Consider the following 20,480-nt stretch of genomic DNA (forward strand, 5'->3'; position numbering starts at 1 on the left):
ACTGAATTTGCGTTTTGGTTTTAAAAGGAAAAATATGTGAGCATCATGGATTTTTTTTCTCTGCTCCATTTTACCGCCTGACTGGCTAAATGTTCCTTCCTTGTTAGCAGCATCAGGACGTTTCCTTAAAACTGCTCTTTGCCTGGATGTAGCACATGCACTAAATTTGTGGGTATGTTTGTATAGTCATTATGCTTTTGACTTTGAGCATTTTTCTATTCAGCCACCCAAGGACATTGAAGTGAGGGTAGACTTGACAGACTGTACTGTTGGGAAAAATGTCATTTTTTGAATATGAGAACATCATATTAAAGGAAGCTATCACTAAATTAATTTTGTTTGAGACAAATTATGAAATATGAGAATGGTTGCTAGTACTTGAAGTCATTTGAGAAAGCCTTTTCTTTCTGCACTAACAGACTTACCCCATCCCATGGCCCCTGCAGAGTTTTTCTTAATTCTCTTTGTCTTTCCGTTTTTTCACTTGCTTATTAGATTACTGTTTTTTTTTTTTTTTAATCTCAATTGCCTTTTGTCCTGTTTTCCCTGATTTCTTTTCCCTTTTTCTCTAAATGCCTTTAATATTTGAAAGCAGTACAGTGGCTGCTTCTCTGAGCTTCTATTATTGCAAAACTCTTCTTATTACTTTCTCTGACCAAACTCCAAGGTTTGTTCAGTATTCTCATCAGTCTGAACATCTTTTTTGTTCAGGCTAGTAACTGTCCCTTCCTTTTTGACATGTTATTTTTGTTGTGTATTAGTGATTTTGTTCTTACTGGGGCTTTATCTTGTCTGTTTTATTTTTCTTTTGGAGGTGAGGTGGTCATTGAACCTTTTACATTCTTGCTATAACCGTATATCATACACGTGACTTAAATAAATTAAAAATTTTCTTTTGTAGTATTCCCCATCTGAAGTTCTCTGAGCTTGCTCAAAGCCCTGTAGTCCAATAAGGAATTCTTCTGGGACTTTCAGTTTTAATGGTTTTCAGCTATCTCCATTGTTCAGATTTTCAGGCTGGGGCCAGGTGGTTTATTTCACTTCTCCATCTTTAGGGCGTCTCAAATCCAGACCATTTTCAAATTCCTATTTGCTTCCTTCAATACTTCTGGAATTATTACTCTTTTTCTTCAGCGCATATGGGACTGAAGAACAGATCCGTATTCCTATTCCACTTGAATTATCTTCAATGTTATCTTTCTCCTATAAAATGATTCTGTGTAAGGTGGTGCTGCAGAAGCCTTCCTTTAACTTATTCCATTCCTGTCTTATAAAATTAAGTGTCCTGAAGTACCCTCAAAAATGCAAAATCTTCAAAATGAGCCAACCAAATCTCTGACTAATGCTCCTGGTTACTTTAGTGGATGTTCAAAATGGCATCTACTTGCTTATCAGGTGTTCATGTAATTATTTCTGTGTTGTTCTGCATGCTAGTGTAAATAATAATAAAGTGGGAATATAACTTGAGAACTTTCCTAAAAAGTACCAGTCATGTTTGAATTAGTAAGGCCCTAAAATGTTCAGTTCTAATGTGTGGTCTGTGGTGAACTGATTGTATTTTGTTTTAATAGTTGTTACTTGCAAGTTCCTAGTGCTATTGATTCTAATGTGTTGACTGATTCGTTTTGAGCCTGTAGCACATACCCCGAGCCTGATTACAATTGCATGTGCAAAAACAAACATAAGAGCTGTGAAGTTCTCCTACAGAAGTTTCCACCCTGACCACAGACAGTTACATATGCAGTTGACGATATGGGTCCCTCTTCACCCAGTCAAGAAAGGAAGAGGGTGAAGGAGGGAAACAAGTTCAAGTCATTGCCGTTGGAGAATGAAGTACTCTGAATGAATTTAAGGGAGGTAGTGGATTGGTGGTGCTTGTTTTGCAGCTTTTTCTGCCGGGTGAGCTATCTTTTCTTTTGAGTGCTTAGTTTATTTGTTTCATCGTTTGAGTTTCAGTGTTCATTGGTCCTCCATCGCACGCACATGGGGGGGAGAAAGGGAAAATAATCAGCCAAGTAACTGAAGCATGTGAAGGAATATATCATCTGGTACACTTAATTGTTGCTAATGTTTCATTAGTATTTATGAAATTGTGGTGAGTTTGCTAAGGCAACAGAAGGTATCCTCTGAAAGTAGATTAACCTTTGCTACTCTCCATTGCGTTGACTGGAGAACACTAATGGGCACCATTATGGGATGGGTCCCTGCAGCACTTGGATATCTCCAGTAATCTGGAAGCATAATGGCAAAGGTGACTTTCTGAGCCACATTCAAGGGAACTGAGCAGAAATTTCTATATTTGAAAGGACTTGTTCCAAAATACTCTGCAGCGTTTTCAGGTTGACAGTGTGATAGTTGTGGTGGTGGAGACTGCCTGTGTACAAGGCCTCAAATTGTTTGTTGCTCAGTTGAAGGACAGTAAGATGTGCATGTGAAAGTGGGCCTGAGTTTGTGGTCTGATAAATAGGGATTTCATCTTAAGAAGTGAAGACATCTGATTATGCTACCAGTGATAATGGAGCCACAGGGAGAAGGAATAAGAAGTGTGACTTAAGTTGATGCTACCCTTTTGGTGTGTGATGCTCAGAAGGATTCTGTTGTCTAGGTAACAGGGTTTGCTCCTCATTTCTTAAGGAAGATGGAACAGATGTTCTTAAAAGAAGCAACCAATTATCACCAGTGAGAATATCGGTAGAGTTTAAGCTAATTGCTCTGTTGTTGCATGCAGTCCAATTCGTAAGCTATAAATAGTAAAGAAAATGTAAAGCAAGAAATTTTCCTTGCCAGCCTTTTTTTAAGTGGGGTTTTTGAAAAATGTCGTTTATGAAGTAGCATTCATTAGTGCTCCTTTTCGCACTTCCATTTCTCATTGTATTTGCTTCAGTGTCATGCAGTCTTTCTGTTTAGTCTTTGTAATGCCTCTTTCATTATTATTGAGTCTTTTTGCTCCACTGAGCCAGCGTAAAATCATGATAATTTACTTCATTCTTTTGAAGTACCTAGTAATCTGAGGTTGGTGGGGTAAGAGGACATTCAGAGTGGAATAAGAGATGGAGGGCCTTGAAGTCTGCTCTGAGATTGGATGTTGTGTGGCAAAACTGTGATGAGGACCGTGCCATACAAAGCTGTCGCAAAAATAGAAGCCAAACAGGCATATACACAATACCCTTCTAGGTCTGATTAAGTGGGCATGTAGCATGTATTTGGTGGGAAAAGCAGATGATGCTAGTGTTTCAAGAAGGACAAAGACGTGGAAGGAGGAAAGACGTGATGGAAAGGGATGGTGTGGAACAAGGAGTGCCAGATTACTCTCATTGCAGCTCCCATCTCGCTTCTGGCAGAAGTTGTGCTAAAGTAACTTCATGTATGAGTTACAGTATATGATATGCCTTTGGGTGGTAGAGATCACTGCAGTCTTTACAGCATAGGTTAGTAAATGTTGCTCGTGTCTTTTATAAGAGTTTTTTTGGGGCTATTTATATACAGTTTTTATACCTTTGGAATAAAATGTGTTGCTGGATACTAAGTAAAAACAGAGGGCACTGGGACCAGGCTCTAAGGGCACGATTTGTGGGTCCTCAGCAAAGCTAAACTATACTGTGACACATTTTTAACAAAACATTTGGCCTCTTGCCTAAACTTTTCCATGCTTCTTGCCAAATATAAAAGATCTATTCTATGTTTTTTCGGAAGAGCGTTGCAGAAACATATTTTCTCTCTTGGCAAAAATGGGATAAAGGAAGAATCCTTGACCTGTGCTCTTTTTATAAGGCTTGATGAAGGGCATGCTGTTTTGATTTTTATCTTACTGTGGAAAATATCATAATGAGTGGAAACAAAATACATGTTGCACTTCTTAGAGTATTTGGCTGAGTTATCCTATTGTATAGTAGTGACATGTTGATTGGGACAAAATGTCTTATGACATTCAGTTATTTCAGTAACCATTGTAAAACATTTGTGGTCTGAGTAAGGAGAAATATTATTTGTAGGAATTTTTAAAAATCCTTTTTACCAGCCTACTTGCATGTAACTTGAACTCTTTTGCTTGTTATCCTTCCTTTGACTCAGGTTCCTGGTTCTTTTGTGAACTCTTCTGTGTTCCATCCTCTGTGATTTAATGCAGATGATGTATCTGGTCTCTTAGCCGTAAGCATTAGCTTGTATTTGCCTCTGAAGTCAGGGTAGATACTAATGTTCATGTTCACTAGCAGGACTGTTCTTCTGTTGTTCATGTCAAACACTCTAGTCTCTTAAATTCCTATTCTAAACTTTTTGGTGTGTGTGCTGTATAATGCCTTGGAGCATGGTATACGCTTCATGTTTGGTTGCTTAGACTTCCTTACGATTTCTGGAGTATAAGAATTCATGACTGCTCATATTCTCCCGTTCTGGTTTACTTTTCCTCTGTTGATGTACTTTCTGATTCTTTGTTTCCCTACTCTATCACAGGGTCTGTCAGCAGCAATATTTACTACTTTTGCTGCTCTGTTTGTGTGCTTCTAATGCTTATAATGAAATTTTCAGTTGATTTCTGCAGACTCGGCACCTGCTTTTGCAAGTGTTTTCTCCATCTATACAGAATAATTGTATCATGTATATTCAATCCAGATTCTTTACACTGCCCTTGACATTTTCTTTGAGCCTTTTGCTTTTTTCTCTCTTCCCTTTCTGTACGAACCTGACTAATATTATTCCTGAAGGTTATGCTACTAAAAAAAAAAGTAAAAGAATGGCAGTTACTAGATATTATTCTGTTATCTATCCTGGAAACAGAAGCTTCTTCCTTATACCTCCTTCTTTTTTTTTTTTTTTTTCTTTTTTTCTGCAGTGCCTTCCTTTCCTTATGCCTCATTTTCTGTCTCCTTTCTGACCTCCTGCTCGCACCACAGACGTTAGCGTGCTGTCATACAAGCCCTCCTGTCACAGTAACTAAGGCTTAGTTACTGTGAGAAGAAAGGAGGAGGGCACATTTGCCATTGGGTTGACTGGGGATTTGGACTTTGTGCCAAGGTTAGGGGAGTGGCTTGCTATCTTGGATGCTTTTCTGTGCACTTCTTAAACCCCTGACATTGTCTGTCTTTGCCCTTTGTTTTCCCCTCAACCAGTCTTTTTGTTTTGGTCTTATTTTTTTGTGTTGTTCACTCCCTTTCAGCCCAGCTCTTTCTCCAAGGTCGTGCAGTTCTTCACAGTTGAATCTGGCTCCGCCGTCCCTCCCACTCACGGTGTTGCTGCTGGCTGTAGTGTATGAGCTATGCTCCTGCTTCAAGTTGTTTGCCGCACCTACTCCTCCTCTGCCTCTCCCTTGCTGCAGAAGGAGGCAGCCTGCTCTGCAGGGACTAATCGAAAGCAGGAGGAAAATGGGTGAAATGTTTTCCATTGTTTCAGTGCCAGAGTTGTCTCAAGTGCATTGTTTAACAGCTTTAAAGGTTTTGTGAGCCTTTTTCTACTGAATATGGACAAATAAAATTCCCCAAGAGAAAGTGAGGAGTTAGATGACAGTTTGCTGATAGTACAAAATTACGTAGCTAGGTTTTGTTTCTCTAGTAACCAATGCAGAAGTGCAAAAAGATCTCGGTAGTGAGTAGTTTGTGCGATTAAAATTGTTTGCATTTATCAATGTTGAATTTTAAAGTAGTGAAAATGGGGAAGAACACACTATCTATATATAGGCGGTAGTGGATCTGAATGATCATTATTGGTACAGGTTGAGGGCAGGAGGAAAAACATTCTCACTATTGCTCTGCAAACAGATCCAAGCATTCAAAAAGGCAAATTCAAAGTTGCTAGAATGGCTTTAAAGTGAATTGCTCAAGTCAAGAGCTGAGAACAAAGCAGATGTGATCTACCTCATAAATCCCTGACGCGTTCAGATGTTGAGTGTTTGTGTCACTTAGATCCTTCTCCACCTCACGCAGGATAAAAGGAAATAAGAGTCAATGAAGTTAGTGATGCAAAAGTACCTCCATATAATCAGAGAAAAAATAGACTGGGAAATTGCAGCTTGGAAGGGAGGGAAAACTGAAGGAAGTCTGAAATCACAAAACTTTGTGAGAAAGTTAATTGGAGAACAGTTATTCAGTGCTTATTGGAACAGAAAAACGAGAGGAACTGAATGGAAGTAGTACATCTCTCCACAATACAGCTTTAGTTTTGAAACACAGCTCCGAATATTGTAGAGAGCAAAACATACGACTGAGTTAAATAACTTTATTAACGGGGACTTCATTTGAGTATTAATGAAGCAAACACAAAAACAGTGAAGGACCTTGATTTAAGGTGGTTTCATGTCCCTGAAGCGATGGATTACTGGAAGCTGACTGTGCATAGCACCGAAGACTTGTGCTGTCTCTCTGCTTCTTTACATGCTCTTTTCCTTGGCGTTTGCTTCAGGTGCGTCATGGACACGATAGTAAGCAGACTCAAAATTAGCCTTGAAACTGAGTCAAGTACTGCAGTTCTTCTTTCTTTGAGTAAGCATGTGTTAGATATTTTGTCCTCAGTAGTGTTCCTGTAACTGTAGCCATTTACAATGAGACCTTCACTACTGTCTAACTGGGAAATTTTGATCCATACAATTAAATGTTCTGCAGAGCTAGGAGTGATAAAGAGGTAGAAGGTTCGCTGCATTGTCAAGAATTTAGAAGTAGGTTATGACATAATTGCGTAAGAAACTTTCCTAAGTTCTGAAAGATACACTCCCCTTTCTCCAGGCAGTCTGAAGTTGTTATTCCAGAAAGAAGGCGGGTGTGAAGGAACTCTATCATTTTGGTTGGGATTATAAACATGCTATTTGTTACTTCTAATTGCAAGCTTAATGAGATATATCAGGTCTGGAATAGTTCTGTTGTAGGTCTTGAGAATGACTTCCAATTACTCATTTCTCCTTATTATCTGGGAAAGTATTTGCTGACAGTTCTCAGGAAAAAAGTCTAACGTCTGTTCATGGGATGTTATTTTCAGGGCCACGCTGCTTTTGCTGCCTTGGGCAAAAAGTTCCATACCCATTTGCAGCAGGATTTAGTTGAGAGAGAGGTTATAGTCAGTGGAAGATGAAATGCAGAACACCACAAGCTCTCATGGTGGTAAATATTAGCCAGTTACTAGTTTCTCCATTTTATTACCTAACATTCTTTCAAAACCTCTCTTAGAAAACTGCCATTGTTTTTAAGAGCTCGCCATATGAACATATTTAAATGTTGTTTGTGTTTTCGTCTCTACTCAACCAATTCTGTGAATTTTATTTACCAATCTTTTGAGCCCTCCCGTATTTATCAGTCCTTCCTGGGGGAAATGCTGGTTCTGCTATCTTCGTGGCCTCATCGAATAACTTTTCATATTTAATTGAAGAATGAGGAAATAGACATTAGATTACAAACTGACTTTTTTTTTCCCCAGTTGCAGGCTGATCATGAGAGTATGAGAGGAATCTTGTGGTAGGCGTTTAATGACTTGAGAGACAGCCAGTGAACATCTTGTTTTAGCTTGCTTCACGCATTAGATTTGCCTAATGTGTGTCTAAAAGCTTGCTGAAGATTTGGGTAAAAAGTGAAAAGCTATGAGCAAAGACATAACAAATTTAATGGTCTTAATCAACACTAAGAATGTTCTAGGCTTGTGCTTCCAGAGCAAAATGCTGAGTTTGTTGTAAATAATTGCCAACAGACTAATTACTTTTTTATAATTCTTAATAAAAGCTTTGACAGACTGACATTCTTAAATGTTGTCCTGAGAGAACATATGAGAAACCTGACTGTAAAATGGTGCAGATTTTTTTTTTGTGATTTTAGACAGACCCAAATTAATAAAGTCAAGAACCAAAAAATATTCACTTTCTCTCAAGTCTGCAGTCCAGTTTCTTTCTTTGAGTGTGGTATTAAACTGAATTGATACTTGCAGCTGTAGGCTTGTCTATTAGCTTGTTTAATGAGAGGTAAAGCATTTACATACATCAGATGAATGAAGTACATCAAACTTTAATGGATGCCATTATTCGGATTCATTTAATTCACATAAGGAGCACGGGTTTAATGTGCTTAATGTTTTGAATTCTTAACTGTGACTTAAAGATGACTTGAAATATAAATGATACATCAAAGCTCCTGCCTACCAGTCTGGAATAGGTAGAATGAGTACGTATGAAGGATAGCCATCAATTTTTCTCTCTACATTTTTCCTTTTCCTTTTTTTGCTTTCTGTCTGTGAGAATGTAAGAATTTTTTTTTTTTTAACCTTGATATAAAAAAACATAGCATTTTTGTTGTGTAGTACTGTTCTTGAAAACTGTAATGTACAAGATTATAATATTCCTTCCTGAAAAATCTAATATTTCCATGATACTTAATGGGGAATATTGTCATGAGGTCTTATGCACTTGAGCTCTGTCCTTTCAGCTACTCTGTCCTTTTCATTTAGCAGTGCAGTGAAACAAAGGTTTCCCCTTCATGGGAGACCTCAGATTAAGAGAAGATGCTGGGAGTCTCCCAGCATTTTGTTACTGAGCATAATCTGTTTTATCTAGTCTGAGAACCTCTTGCAGATATAATTTTACAGGTGTCTTAGGCAGAGGATTTGCTTATAAGGGTGAGAGGGATGTAGAGCAGCTCAGCAGTGTTGTGCTTGATAAGCTCTGGATCTGGACAGAAACAAAGCCAAGGAATTTCCATGTCATGTGATTGTGGACTTCAGCGTTGGAAGCATTGAAGAGGCACAAAGCTTCACTTCTCTCAGCGGATATATTTACCAAGTTGGGAGTCTGTGCCATTATCACTAACAGGATCTAAGATGCGGAGCGGAAGTTTCTTCATAATCTATACTGTATTTTCATGAGAACTGTCAAATAACTTGTATAACTTGTATAACTTGTTGGTGGATGGCACAGTGGATATAAACTGGTGGATGGCAAGCTGATATGAGCCAGTGAGCCCAGAAAGTGAACTGTATCCTGGACCACATGAAAAGAAGTGTGGCCAGCAGGTTGGGAAGGGTGATGCTGCCCCTCTACTCCGTGGTGCTGGTGAGGGCTCACCTGGAGTACTGCATCCACATGTGGAGTCTCCAGTACAGGAGAGATATAGATCTGTTGGAGCATATCCAGAGGGGAGCCACAAAAATGATCCAAGGGATGGAACACCTCTCCTATGAAGATAGGCTAAGAGAGCTGGGGCTGTTCAGCCTGGAGAGGAGAAGCTTCCAGGGAGACCTCATTGCAGCCTTTCAAAATCTGAAGGGGGGATCTAAGGAAGAAGGGGACAAGACTCTTTAGCAGGGTCTGTGGTAATAGGATGAGGGGAGGTGGTTTCAAACTTAAAAAGGGTACATTTTCGTTGGTTATAAGGGAAAAGTCTTTTACAGTATGGATGGTGACCAGTGGAAGAGGTTGCCCAGAGAGGTGGTGGAAGCCCCGTCCCCGGAGGCATTCAAGGCCAGGCTGGATCAGGTTCTGGGCAACCTGATCTACCTGTGCATGTCCCTGTTCACTGCAGGGGAGTTGGATTAGATGGCCTTTCCATCTAAGGTCCCTTCCAGCTCTAAGGATTCTGTGATTCCATGATATTAATTTATGTTGTGTAATTTATAACACATAGACTGTGGAAAATAAAATAGCATCACAAAAATGAAAATTTGATTTAATAATAAACACACGAAGGAAAAAGTCAAGCAGAGGACAAAAAAACTCAAGTAAACTTTCAAAATAAAGGAAAAGTATTTTGTAAACAATCAGCTTGTTACTTACAAGCTTTTCAAACTGAATGCATGCCTTCCTTGTCCTAGGAACTAAAATGCTCCCTCTTTTGAGAAGGAAAGCTTATCATTTATAGAAAAGTTTTTTTTGAAAAATCCTGACTTGTTCAGTGGATGAATGTGTCTCATTTATTTCATTGATAGGTGCTAATATATAGCTGCTTTAGTAATTCTGTTACTGTTTCTGCAAGCCTGCATTGAGAAGTATAAAATTAGAAGAGTATGAAAATGTGACAAAGTAATAGTTTGTCATGTAGATTTGGACGTGTTCTTTCTCTTCTATAAAATTACAAAAGCAGAAGTGCTATTCTTCTTACTCTGATTCATGTAATGTATCTTGTGTAAGCACTTTTGAGAGGAAAGCCTTTAAAAAAACTGAGGATTGATCAGATTTCATGTCTGATCGTCTGTGTTATCCTTCTGCAGGTGTGTTGGAAAACATCAGTTGCTGGCACTGTTTATTTTTGTGAGATACAGTGCAAGAGCAGGGATGGCCAGGAAATCAGGAAAGTGCAGAAACATTAGAACAAGCAGGGTACATGTAGATCAACTGCAGTTTAAAAAGCCAGACCAAATGTTTAGGCTTGTGAAATTGCGTGACAACACTTCTGAATTTAAAAATACGTTAGCAGTGTTTTTGTGATTATTTCTCCCCCCCCTCCTCTCCCCTTCATTATAAAGATTGTTCTTAGGTAGCTTTCTGGTTAAGTATCTTTGTTCATATGGGAAAGTTTTTTTTGTTTTTTTTAATTTATCTTTTCAGTAACAGAACAAAATTTTTTTCCAGTCAACTGCAAAGTAAATTCAGACAAAAAAAATCAATATGAAAATCAATGACTTTTCAGCAGTTTACTTTCTATAGATATGTTCAACTTGTTGGTATTGTCCAAGTGGATGAATGTTGTTTTATTTTGTTGTGGATCAAATTAGGAAAAGATCTTATGTGGAGAGAGAGACAGCTTAAGTTTCTCTATTCATAGAATCATAGAATGGCCTGGGTTGAAAAGGACCCCAAAGATCATCTAGTTTCAACCCCCCTGCTATGTGCAGGGTCGTCAACCACCAGACCAGGCTGCCCAGAGCCACATCCAGCTTGGCTTTGAATGCCTCCAGGGATGGAGCATCCACAACCTCCTTGGGCAACCTCTGTGTGAGGGTATGTGCATGGAGCTAAGTTGCTATCATGTGATCTTGACATCAGCATTTCCTTATACAGATGTATTAAAAATTTTTCCTTGTTTGAGAAATAACTTTACAGTAGTCTTTTCTTTATTTTTGAAAGTCCCTGGAAAGAATTGTTATACTTGTGTTTCTTTATATGTTCTTAAAGAAACATGCTAAGGCTAACTTGCTTTTTCTGGGAACCTCAGGAATTTAAAATGCAGTCACCCTAGTTTCTATTAATTTTTATTAGGTACGAATGATATTTTGGAAATCTTTTGCTGTGCTTTTGTTTCATAATACCGTTATTTTTTCAGCTCTTGAAATGAAAATATTGATTCTATAAATATTTTCTTAATCATTGTCATAGGAGTAGGATGTGACAGCTTTTTGTCCTCTTCCTGTCCTAACTTTTGATGAGTTACTGGCTAGATTCTGTTCAATGTCTTCTCATATTTATTTATTTTTTGGAACTAACTTTGTCTTTCTCTTATGGAAGATTGCAGTTCTTGCAGTTTAGGAGCTGCTTGGTTGAGATGGTTGGAGGAAGTATAAAGCAGAATTGGAGGGGTGAAGTGTGAAGACTGCTTGGAGTAAAATAGGAAAACTAGATGGAGCAAGAGACTCTGCTTAAACTCGTGTTTAAAATACTTTAGCCTGCCTTTTTATGTAGAATGTGCCTTGCAATCTGAGACAGGGCTCAGAGCAGTTAATGTAAGAGTGTTAGCTGTATTTTTGGCATTTTAGTCTGTCTCCCTACCTTGGTTTTGCATTCTGATGTCTGTCCAAGGATAGGATTCAAACAGAGCAGTTTGCAAAAAACTATCTTCTCTCTGAAGCAGTGTGTAGGCTGCTATTTAACTTTCATGTGTGTGTGTATCCATCTGTATATGCTGCCCACATCTTTCTGTGAGACTTCTTATATATATGTTTACATCCAGCAGCTTATGGCTGTATGGGCTGGTACCTGGGCCCTCAATACCTGTTCACTTTGAAGCTGTGACTGAGTAAAGGCACTCTTTTGAACTTCAACTATGCAGTACCTTTGTAAGTGTAATTTTTTCTGTCCCTGTCTTTTTTTTCTTCTTCCTGATATCTTTGGGACCCTTAGCAGAAGTTAAATTTAACAAAGAATTGTTCTTACAAATTTAATAAACTTAATAGCTGCCTGTTTACATTTTGAGAGAGGCCCATTTGCTTCCCTGAGGGAAAAACTGCAGCTTGAACTCAGTATTATAATAGGCATTAGAGTGTCTATGTGAAAAGAATAATAGTTAATAACATGGAGGAGAGGATCTAGTCTTGATTAATAACATCTAAATAGGTTAAAATTCTTGAAGAGCTTCTGTAGGAGTAAAATGATGATCTTTAGATTCCTTTGAAAATCCCAGCTTCAATTTTAAGTAACTTCATTGATCCTAGAGGCTTTAAATATATTCATCACACAAGACAGCAGTTCTAATTCTACAGGGTAGAACTGCCATTGTGAGCCATTAGGTTTACATTTTGTTCTTTCTTATGACAACTTCTGATCCACGTTTCCGTCAGTTGAAGGTTTTGGTTCTAACTTTGAAAGCAGTTAAGTGCATCACTGACTATATTTCCATCGAAGAAATTACCAGGGGTGTTCCGGAGTGGATTAACTAGGATCGGAGGACCAGAGTAAACTGAAAGATGGGAATACCTCTTAGATGAGATGATCTGACCTCAGAATTCGCTTCTGAAGGTGATGGAGTTTTGCCTCCACTGACATAGTACATGTTTACTGCAAGGTTTACGGGTGTAAATATTGACAGTAGTGTTTGTCTTCCTATTTTCTCTAATTTTCCTTTTTCTTACTTTCACAGTGAGATGAAAGGGTTTGTGTCCACCCTGATTTTGTAGGTGGTAGAAAGAAAGCATTATTTTACCTGATGATGGAAAAACTGTTTGTGTGGAAGTTGTTTCCTTTAGAAACGTACTGCCTGACTATTTTTAATAGTGCTAAACTCCTCAGAATTGATCATTTTGTTTGTGGTAGTAACAGTGAAACTCTTTTCTGTCCTTCTTACAGAAGTAGTTTTTTATAGAAAGCAGAACTTCCTTAATGCAAAAGAGCAAGAGACTTCCTAACTGCTTGTCATACAAAAGTTGCTTGTGTGGTATATTGATAGACAGTTTGTAGCCTAAGTTCAAAGAGCTTAAAACAAATTACTGTAGGAGCTGTCTGTCAATACGTTCATCTCCTGGAGGTGATCAATAAGACCCCACCAAACTACCTTTTCTGAAAGTTTCTATAAAAGCTAGGTCTTCATAGATGTTGCATCACTGCATCTAGTGGCAGATGGTTAAATTGGAGTCATTAAGTAATGAGTTTCCTGTGATGATCAAACTGCAAATGAGATGCTGTTTTCATTGCTCTTGAGAAGCTATTCCTGAACTTTTGTGTTTGAGATGCCATCTTTGAGGGTCACTTTATCTGATAGTTTGTTTTTTCCTTACAGCATAATTATGTCTTTTGTCTTTGGTGCTCACACCTTTGTATTTTAGTGGGTATCAATATTAATTCTTTTTAGTAGTTGATTTGCTACAGTAATCGGGCAAGATTTTCTTCCCTTGTTGAGGGATAGATTGTTTGCTCCTTTAATCGCCTTTTCCTCTTTTCAGGAAGTTAATCTGTGTGTGTGTGTGTGGAGAGGGAGATGTTTAAACCCAGGTAAAAACCGTATATATTATTTCAAAGCAGTATCACAAAGATTATGAGTTTATATCAGTACATCCCTTTCTCTCCTGTAAATACCTCAGCTAGTGTATCTGGATTTATTCTCTAAATCCAAAGTTGCACAGGATGTTGACAATTTAAACTGTTGCCTTTCCCAAAGACTTCATGACTAAAATGGCTCTGTGTGCTATTAACAAGAAGGAAGTGTATTGTACGTCACCTAAGAGACAGACTCTTTACTAGAGTTTTACTGCAAATTGAGCATAATGGAAATAGAATTGTAGAGAAGGAACAGTAAGCTGAAGCACTATTAAGATAGGGTGCTGTGTTCACTTGATAATAAATTCTAGCAGTTGCAGATTTTTTATGTTTGGATTATTTTTGTAATGAAGTGTGGTCATGAAGACTGGAATCTTACAAATACAAAAACAGTGTATTAGTTCCTTCTGCCTTGAGCTTTGGATTAACCCAATCTCCCAGTTCTTCACAAGCCCTAAGAAAAAATGGTATTGTATTTCATTCCTCTGTCTTATATGTTCAAAGTTTATGCAGTAATCCGTGGTTCAGAAAAGCTGCAGAGAATGATTTACCATGGCTCTGAAGTTGTCCTTGGGATTCTAGGTGCAACTAAAATACACATTTGTGAAATGTGTTTATCGTGAAGAATTGACATGCAACCATTTCACAACTGTTATATATTTGGCATGTGACAGCTCATCAAGTGAATAGCAAAAGGGTGAAACTGCGAGGTGAGTCATTAGACTAGGCTACAGTTTTGTCTAAATGTAGTCTTAAAACTCTCCTTTTTGTCCTTTCAGCCCCGCACTTCCTGTTTGATAATGTATTTAAGGAAGAATTCTTTTTCCTCATTCAGGGAGCTTGAATTTGGGTTCATTTTCAGCCTGCACAATGACAAAAAACAGCCACTTCCCATCATAGCAGAAACAGTCAAAAAACAGAAGTGGCAAGTCTGACATAAGGCCTTTATATTCTAGTTTAAGGTTAACTAAGAACTGGATGCTAGCCTGGCTTCCTTTAAAGCAGTACATACTTATGGAGCAGTTTAGTTTAAAAAAATTTAAAAAATATATAAAAAAATGGTTGATGCAGAGTTGTTTGCAAATTCAAGTAATATACTGTTAAGTCCTGTATCCAAGTCACTGACAAAAACATTGAAGAGAACTGCCCCCACAGTGGAATCCTGATGAATCCTAGAAGAAACAGCCAGCCTGATTTAGCTTGCTATCACTTGAGCTTTACCCATTATCCATTGCATTGTGTGTTCATCCAGCTGTGTGCTGGCTGTTTTGCCCAGACAGATACTGTGAGAAGCTGTATTGAAAGCTTTGTTGCAATCCAAAAATCCTTTGGTCAACCAAGCTGAGTAACCTTATCATAAAAGGGAAATTAAATTAATCGAGCAAGCCTTTCCCATCATGAACCCAAGTTGGCTGTGACCAATGGCTGCTTTGTCTTTCAGATGCTTTTCAATAACTCTCAGAATAATCTCTATAATTTTGCAAGGCACTGAGGTGAGACTGACAGGCTTATGATTACTGGGGTCTTCTTTCTTGTCCTTTTTGAAATGTGGGACAACATTTGCCAGCTTCCAGTCAATGAGTGATTGGACTTGATGATCTTTAAGGTCTTTTCCAACCTGAGTGATTCTAGATTTAACTGGGACCTCTCCAGCTTCCATTGTAATTAGGAAAATTGGCTAGGTAGCCTCTCAAAAATTCTGTAATAATGTTAATTTACTTTCAGAGCAGAGTAGACTTGAAAAGCAGACAGATAGAGTGCCTGTAACATGGATAAGCAGAGTTTGTTAATTTGAGACCTCTTTCCATCTCTGACTGCTGTTCTTTGACCTTATAGTACTCTATTCAGATACAGAAATTCTGGTGGAAGCTCAACATGTATAACATCACAATAACATAATGATTTCTTCCTTGTGGTTTTTGCAGAAATCAGTGTTTAAGATCAAACCAGCATGAGTTTGATTCTTTCATGTGAGAGGTTTTATTTAAAGTTGCTTGTTATTTCATCCAAGGTGCATCAAAAGATGAGAAAAAATGCATTAAAAATAGCCTACTTGTTATAAATGAATGCGTGTCATTGTTGTGGATAAGAAATGTACCACTTTTTTTGAAAAGGGACAGTGCTTTCACGTGGCTTCCATGAAAAGGAAAGGTTTCAGGCTTTGCTTATTAATCTGGCACATGAGCACCACTACACAAGTCCTCTGCTCAGCTTGGCTTGAGCACACTGTTGCTTAGAACTGAAGAATGTATGCATGCGTGCCTCCTTTGTGTAGTGCCTTTAAGTTAATGCAGAATGCTTCAGGCATTGTTTTTGTTCTTATGCTGTACATAGAACTTCTGTTATATTATATGCTGATTTTTATTATGGAGCTCAGTGCTCTTTGGCTATTTCTTCCTGCAAAGTTCTTGAGAGAATGCTTCATCTCACTGACTGTTTCAAAATTTAAAATTATTTTATCTCAGTGTTGTTGCTAACAGTGTCTTAAAAAAAAAATAAAAAATAAAAATAATAATAATAAAAAAGTTCCTGCTATATAAGATTTTTTTTACTTTATTTAAAACAGTGTAAAGTCAGAAGCAATCCATACTGGAAAATAGTTTTAGCATTGCTAAAAGCGAAGGTATATGGCAGTATTTTTTTTTAACATATGTCAAGGAGACACAATTATAATCTTTACGTTTCTGATAGTTTATAACTTAAGAGTTAATGTTACTGTCTAAGTGATAAAATGTGATACCTGACAATGACTGCTTATGAGTTCATTAGGTAGGAACATCTTTCAGAGCTAGCTAACCCTTTGTGTTAGGGAAAGGAAGAAACAGAAGAAAATAATTCCTGCATGCTAGAAAAGAAACACTTAAATTATTTAATTTCCTGGAAAACTGAAGTGATTTAAACTACTTTAATATTCTTTAGAAGATCTCGTGTCTTGAAAAGTATCTGTATAGCCAAGGGACAGTATGACTTACAATTAATCACTTTCATTTTTTTCACCCTAAAATTAACATCTAATGTCTTTTTTCTGAAGGGGGAAAAAAGGAGGATGATTTGTCTGTCTCAGATGTACTTTGGAGTCTACGCTAATTACTGTTTAGCCGTTAGAAACTGATGCTTGGCAATTCATATAGTAGTATTGCAGATGCAAGCAATTTTCAGATAAAACAGAAGTGATGAATCATTTTTATGAAGGCAGCGTCTCAAAAAACAAAAAGTGATTCTATGGGAATGATATTTTTGGAATGACTGCTTCCCAGTTCCCTCTGAGGACTGATTTAATCTGTCAGAACGGTGACTTCAGCGGTGGTGCATGCCTTCATGTGCAGTTTAATTATGGGTATAGTAGTCATGAGACCTACTTGTTTTTTGTTTCTGGCAAACAGTAAGTCCAGGTTTATACCTGGATTACAGAAGAGTACTTGAAACATCTATTAATAACAGTTATTTGGTAAACTTTTCTTTCAAAACACCCTTATGTTCTGAAAACAAGGACCCTATAGACTTTCACGCAATTGAGACAAGAATGAAATGCAAAAAATTATGGGAAACAAAACAACTGTGTGGTAATCACTAACTGTATTGTCCACATGAGGAATTTGGTGGTCTGCATCAGCTTCAATCTGACATTTTAAAGTTCTGATGTTTACCTCTGATAATGATGTTATACAGTATTTCTCTTCTAGGGCCTATTTAGGATTGTTTATTTAGTTGTGGTAAGACTAGTACATTTTTATTTTTTTTATTTTAACAAATGTGGAAATAACAACAGCTTGTCTATCTCTTTGCAGCTTTTACGAGAGTTGAAGCACCCTAACGTGATTGCATTACAGAAGGTTTTCCTTTCTCACAGTGACAGAAAGGTTTGGCTGCTGTTTGATTATGCTGAGCATGACTTGTGGGTAAGTACAGATTTCCCTGAATGTTTGACATAGTGTAATAGGAGCTTGGACAAGCTGAAGTGTGTGTGTTGTGCCTTCGTATAACACAGAGATGCATACGTTTCTTCCTGTGTAATTCAGGGTCTAACTGACATCCTGTTCTTATTACACTTTGATCTTTCCCTTAAAACTTGCAAAATCTCTGTAGAATTTTTAATATGCCAGACTTAATTTTGAAGCTAAAACAACGTCCCATTAAGATTTAATTAGGGTTAAAGATGGTATTCCTAAATTGAGACCTTCTAAAACAGAGATTGGAAATCTATTTAGTATTTTATTTTCCCTACAGTTTTATCAATACAAAGAAAAAGGAAAAAGAAAGAGTGGGACTATTTACTGAGTCCTTTTACTGAGATACAATGGCATTCACATTCTGTCATTTAATTCTGAACAGTGGATTTGTGGTAATACGAGTGGAATGAAAATAAAATAAAATAAAATAAAAAGTAAGCACTATTGATTGGGTCTGCTGATGTGCTATGATTACATGGGAGAGGAATAGAGGCTTGCATGTCAGTGAATTTCCAGTGAAATGTGAAAAGACTTCAATAAGAAATGAGTTGCCTGGACTTAGATTAAGACTTAAAACCAAAAGGTATCAAACATGACTAGTAATCAATATGTTTATAATTCCTTTGAAAATACTATAAAAAAGAGGAAGTGAAAAAATGAATTCCAATATTACTTCTTAAGGCTTCAGTAATATGGAAATTGCTCTTGGTAATGATACTGTGATAGTGACAGAGTGGTTGGTTTTTTTTTAATTTTTTTTTTTGTACAAGAGCTAATGCATATGTGCTTGTAAATGACAAAAAAAAAAGTGTAATCTGGAAGAAAAGTAGACTTAGAATAATTGAAGTCATGGGACTTCAGTCCCTTTTTATGTTTAAAAATGTATTTGAATTTCTCTTGTAGTGTAGCAGCTTTGTATTTTAAGTTTTCTTCATCACATTTATGTGTACAGTGAATTTGTATATTTCTCCCAAATGGTGCCAGTGATGATGAATAGGAATGCAGCAGATAAAACTCTGTGTGGACAGAATTTATATGTGCATCAGCTGAATTTACTCATTTTTAAAAAAACAGCCACAACAAACATGTTTTACTGCTACATTGAGAGACGCTCAAAATATACTGTTGCTCAACTTTTTCATTCAAATTTATTTGGGGCATCTGCTTTTTACACAACATGGTGATTTTTTGTATAACTTAACAGCTTTATCTGAAGAATTGCTGCAGTTAATGTTCCTACCACTCCTTACACTTGGCTGAGTATTGGTCATAATCTCCGTGAATTTCGTTCTTTTTCATTATTTGAAATTGAATGCTTGTTATACTAGTTATTTGATGTGAACTGGTCTCCTGCTTCCTACCACTCTTTATTTTTTTCTTTTTTTTCTTTTTTTTTCCCTATGGGACATGCTACACATGTCATTTCTCCTTTCCTATATAATTGCCCATATTTCCTTGCTTCTTAAGCCTTTGCAGGAATTCTTTTTCCTCCCTTGCATAAAGTTAGCCATACTCAAGGCAATCTTGGTTCTGGCTTAACCTTGGTCCTCATTTCCTTTACTGTCAGCACTTCCCAAGCATCGCTCTTGATTCCCCTTTTGTCTCTTTTGCTCACTCCCTACTTTGTGTCTTTTTCCACGCTGCCTCCTACACATGGAACAGCCTCCCAATTAACGTACGTAAAGATCCTTCACTATCCTCTTCAAAAGCCTCCTGAAAATCCACTTACTTTGTAACACATTTCAGTGATAACAACCACTTGTCATTCTGTCTGTGTTGTGTTGTGTTTTGCATTTTCTGTGCTTTACAACTTGTACCCTTTCAGCAATTTGAGGTAGGAACTGTAATAGGGGATTGGCACATTTTTGCGATTGCTTTACACCAGGTGCTTCCCCAGCACCACTTCAAGGCAAAGTAAGTCTCTTCATTGTGGATATCAAATTTAGTAAGATTTAAGTTTTGATAAATATTGACTTGATGTGCCGTCACTAGAGAAATACAGACTCCCAGAGACCAGTGTGGTTTCAAATGTACATATTTAGTGTTATGTAGTAAATCTTGCTTTTAAGGATGGGAATCTTCCTTCTATTCAAAGCTGCCCAACTTTAGTAAGGCTTACTGGCTTCAGTGAGAAGAATAAATGCTCATTACTTATAAACAGATTAATTAAAATCATTACATTTTTAGCTTCTGTACTGGAAATATTTGGCAAAAGATGAATGAACTGTGTTAGATGCTATCTTTTTCTGTTCATTTTGTAATGCTGATGAAGACTGTCCCATTCTAATAAGGAAAAGTGATGGTGCCAATTAAGCTTATTAAAAAGTTCGTTTATAGTGAGCAACATTCTTTTTTAACTTTGCATTTAATTCCCAAGGATTTGTGTACTCAAATCTGAAATTTGAGTTAAAATAGCACCATATTGTATAACTTGCAGTAACTTCTGTTGAAGTCATTTTCAAGGGATGAAGAAAACTATGCCTTTTTAGAACAACTTCTGACAGGTATTGATGAAGACTTTGTCATTGCTAGCAAACATATTCACTGTCTGATTTCTAAGTCTATCAAAGATTTTCCTTCATCGCCTCTCAAGTAATGTTGTACAAAACTATGCAAAAGTATTAATGGGATTACAGTAAAGAATGTGTAAGAATATAGCAGGTTTTTTGACCAACTGATCTATAATTCATGTTTAATTGAAACAATTGCCAAAATTTAGTGTAATCCACAAATGATTTCCTTATGATTTTTTCTGGGCTATTAGTCTCTGACAACTGATAACGTTTTTAAGGTATTGAATGTGCCACATGTTCTGATTTGTAGTGTATTGTCTACAGTGTCATCACTGCTCACATATGCTTATGCTATGAAGTGAATGAGATTCC

The 20,480-nt window shown here is 37.2% G+C and overlaps 1 protein-coding gene across 1 annotated transcript in view; it reads left to right on the plus strand.

Moving 5' to 3' along the window:
* Positions 1 to 1,752: 1,752 nt before the first annotated feature.
* Positions 1,753 to 20,480, plus strand: part of LOC104909848 (cyclin-dependent kinase 19-like) — a 34,167-nt gene continuing 15,439 nt past the window's right edge. Inside the window, exons 1-2 of the mRNA XM_031552228.1 lie at positions 1,753 to 1,833; positions 17,329 to 17,544. Of these exons, the coding sequence (XP_031408088.1) occupies positions 1,753 to 1,833; positions 17,329 to 17,544 (297 nt within the window). The remainder of the gene's footprint in view (positions 1,834 to 17,328; positions 17,545 to 20,480) is intronic.

Source organism: Meleagris gallopavo, chromosome 2 (assembly GCF_000146605.3).
Source record: "Meleagris gallopavo isolate NT-WF06-2002-E0010 breed Aviagen turkey brand Nicholas breeding stock chromosome 2, Turkey_5.1, whole genome shotgun sequence".
NCBI classification, from domain to species: Eukaryota; Metazoa; Chordata; class Aves; order Galliformes; family Phasianidae; genus Meleagris; species Meleagris gallopavo.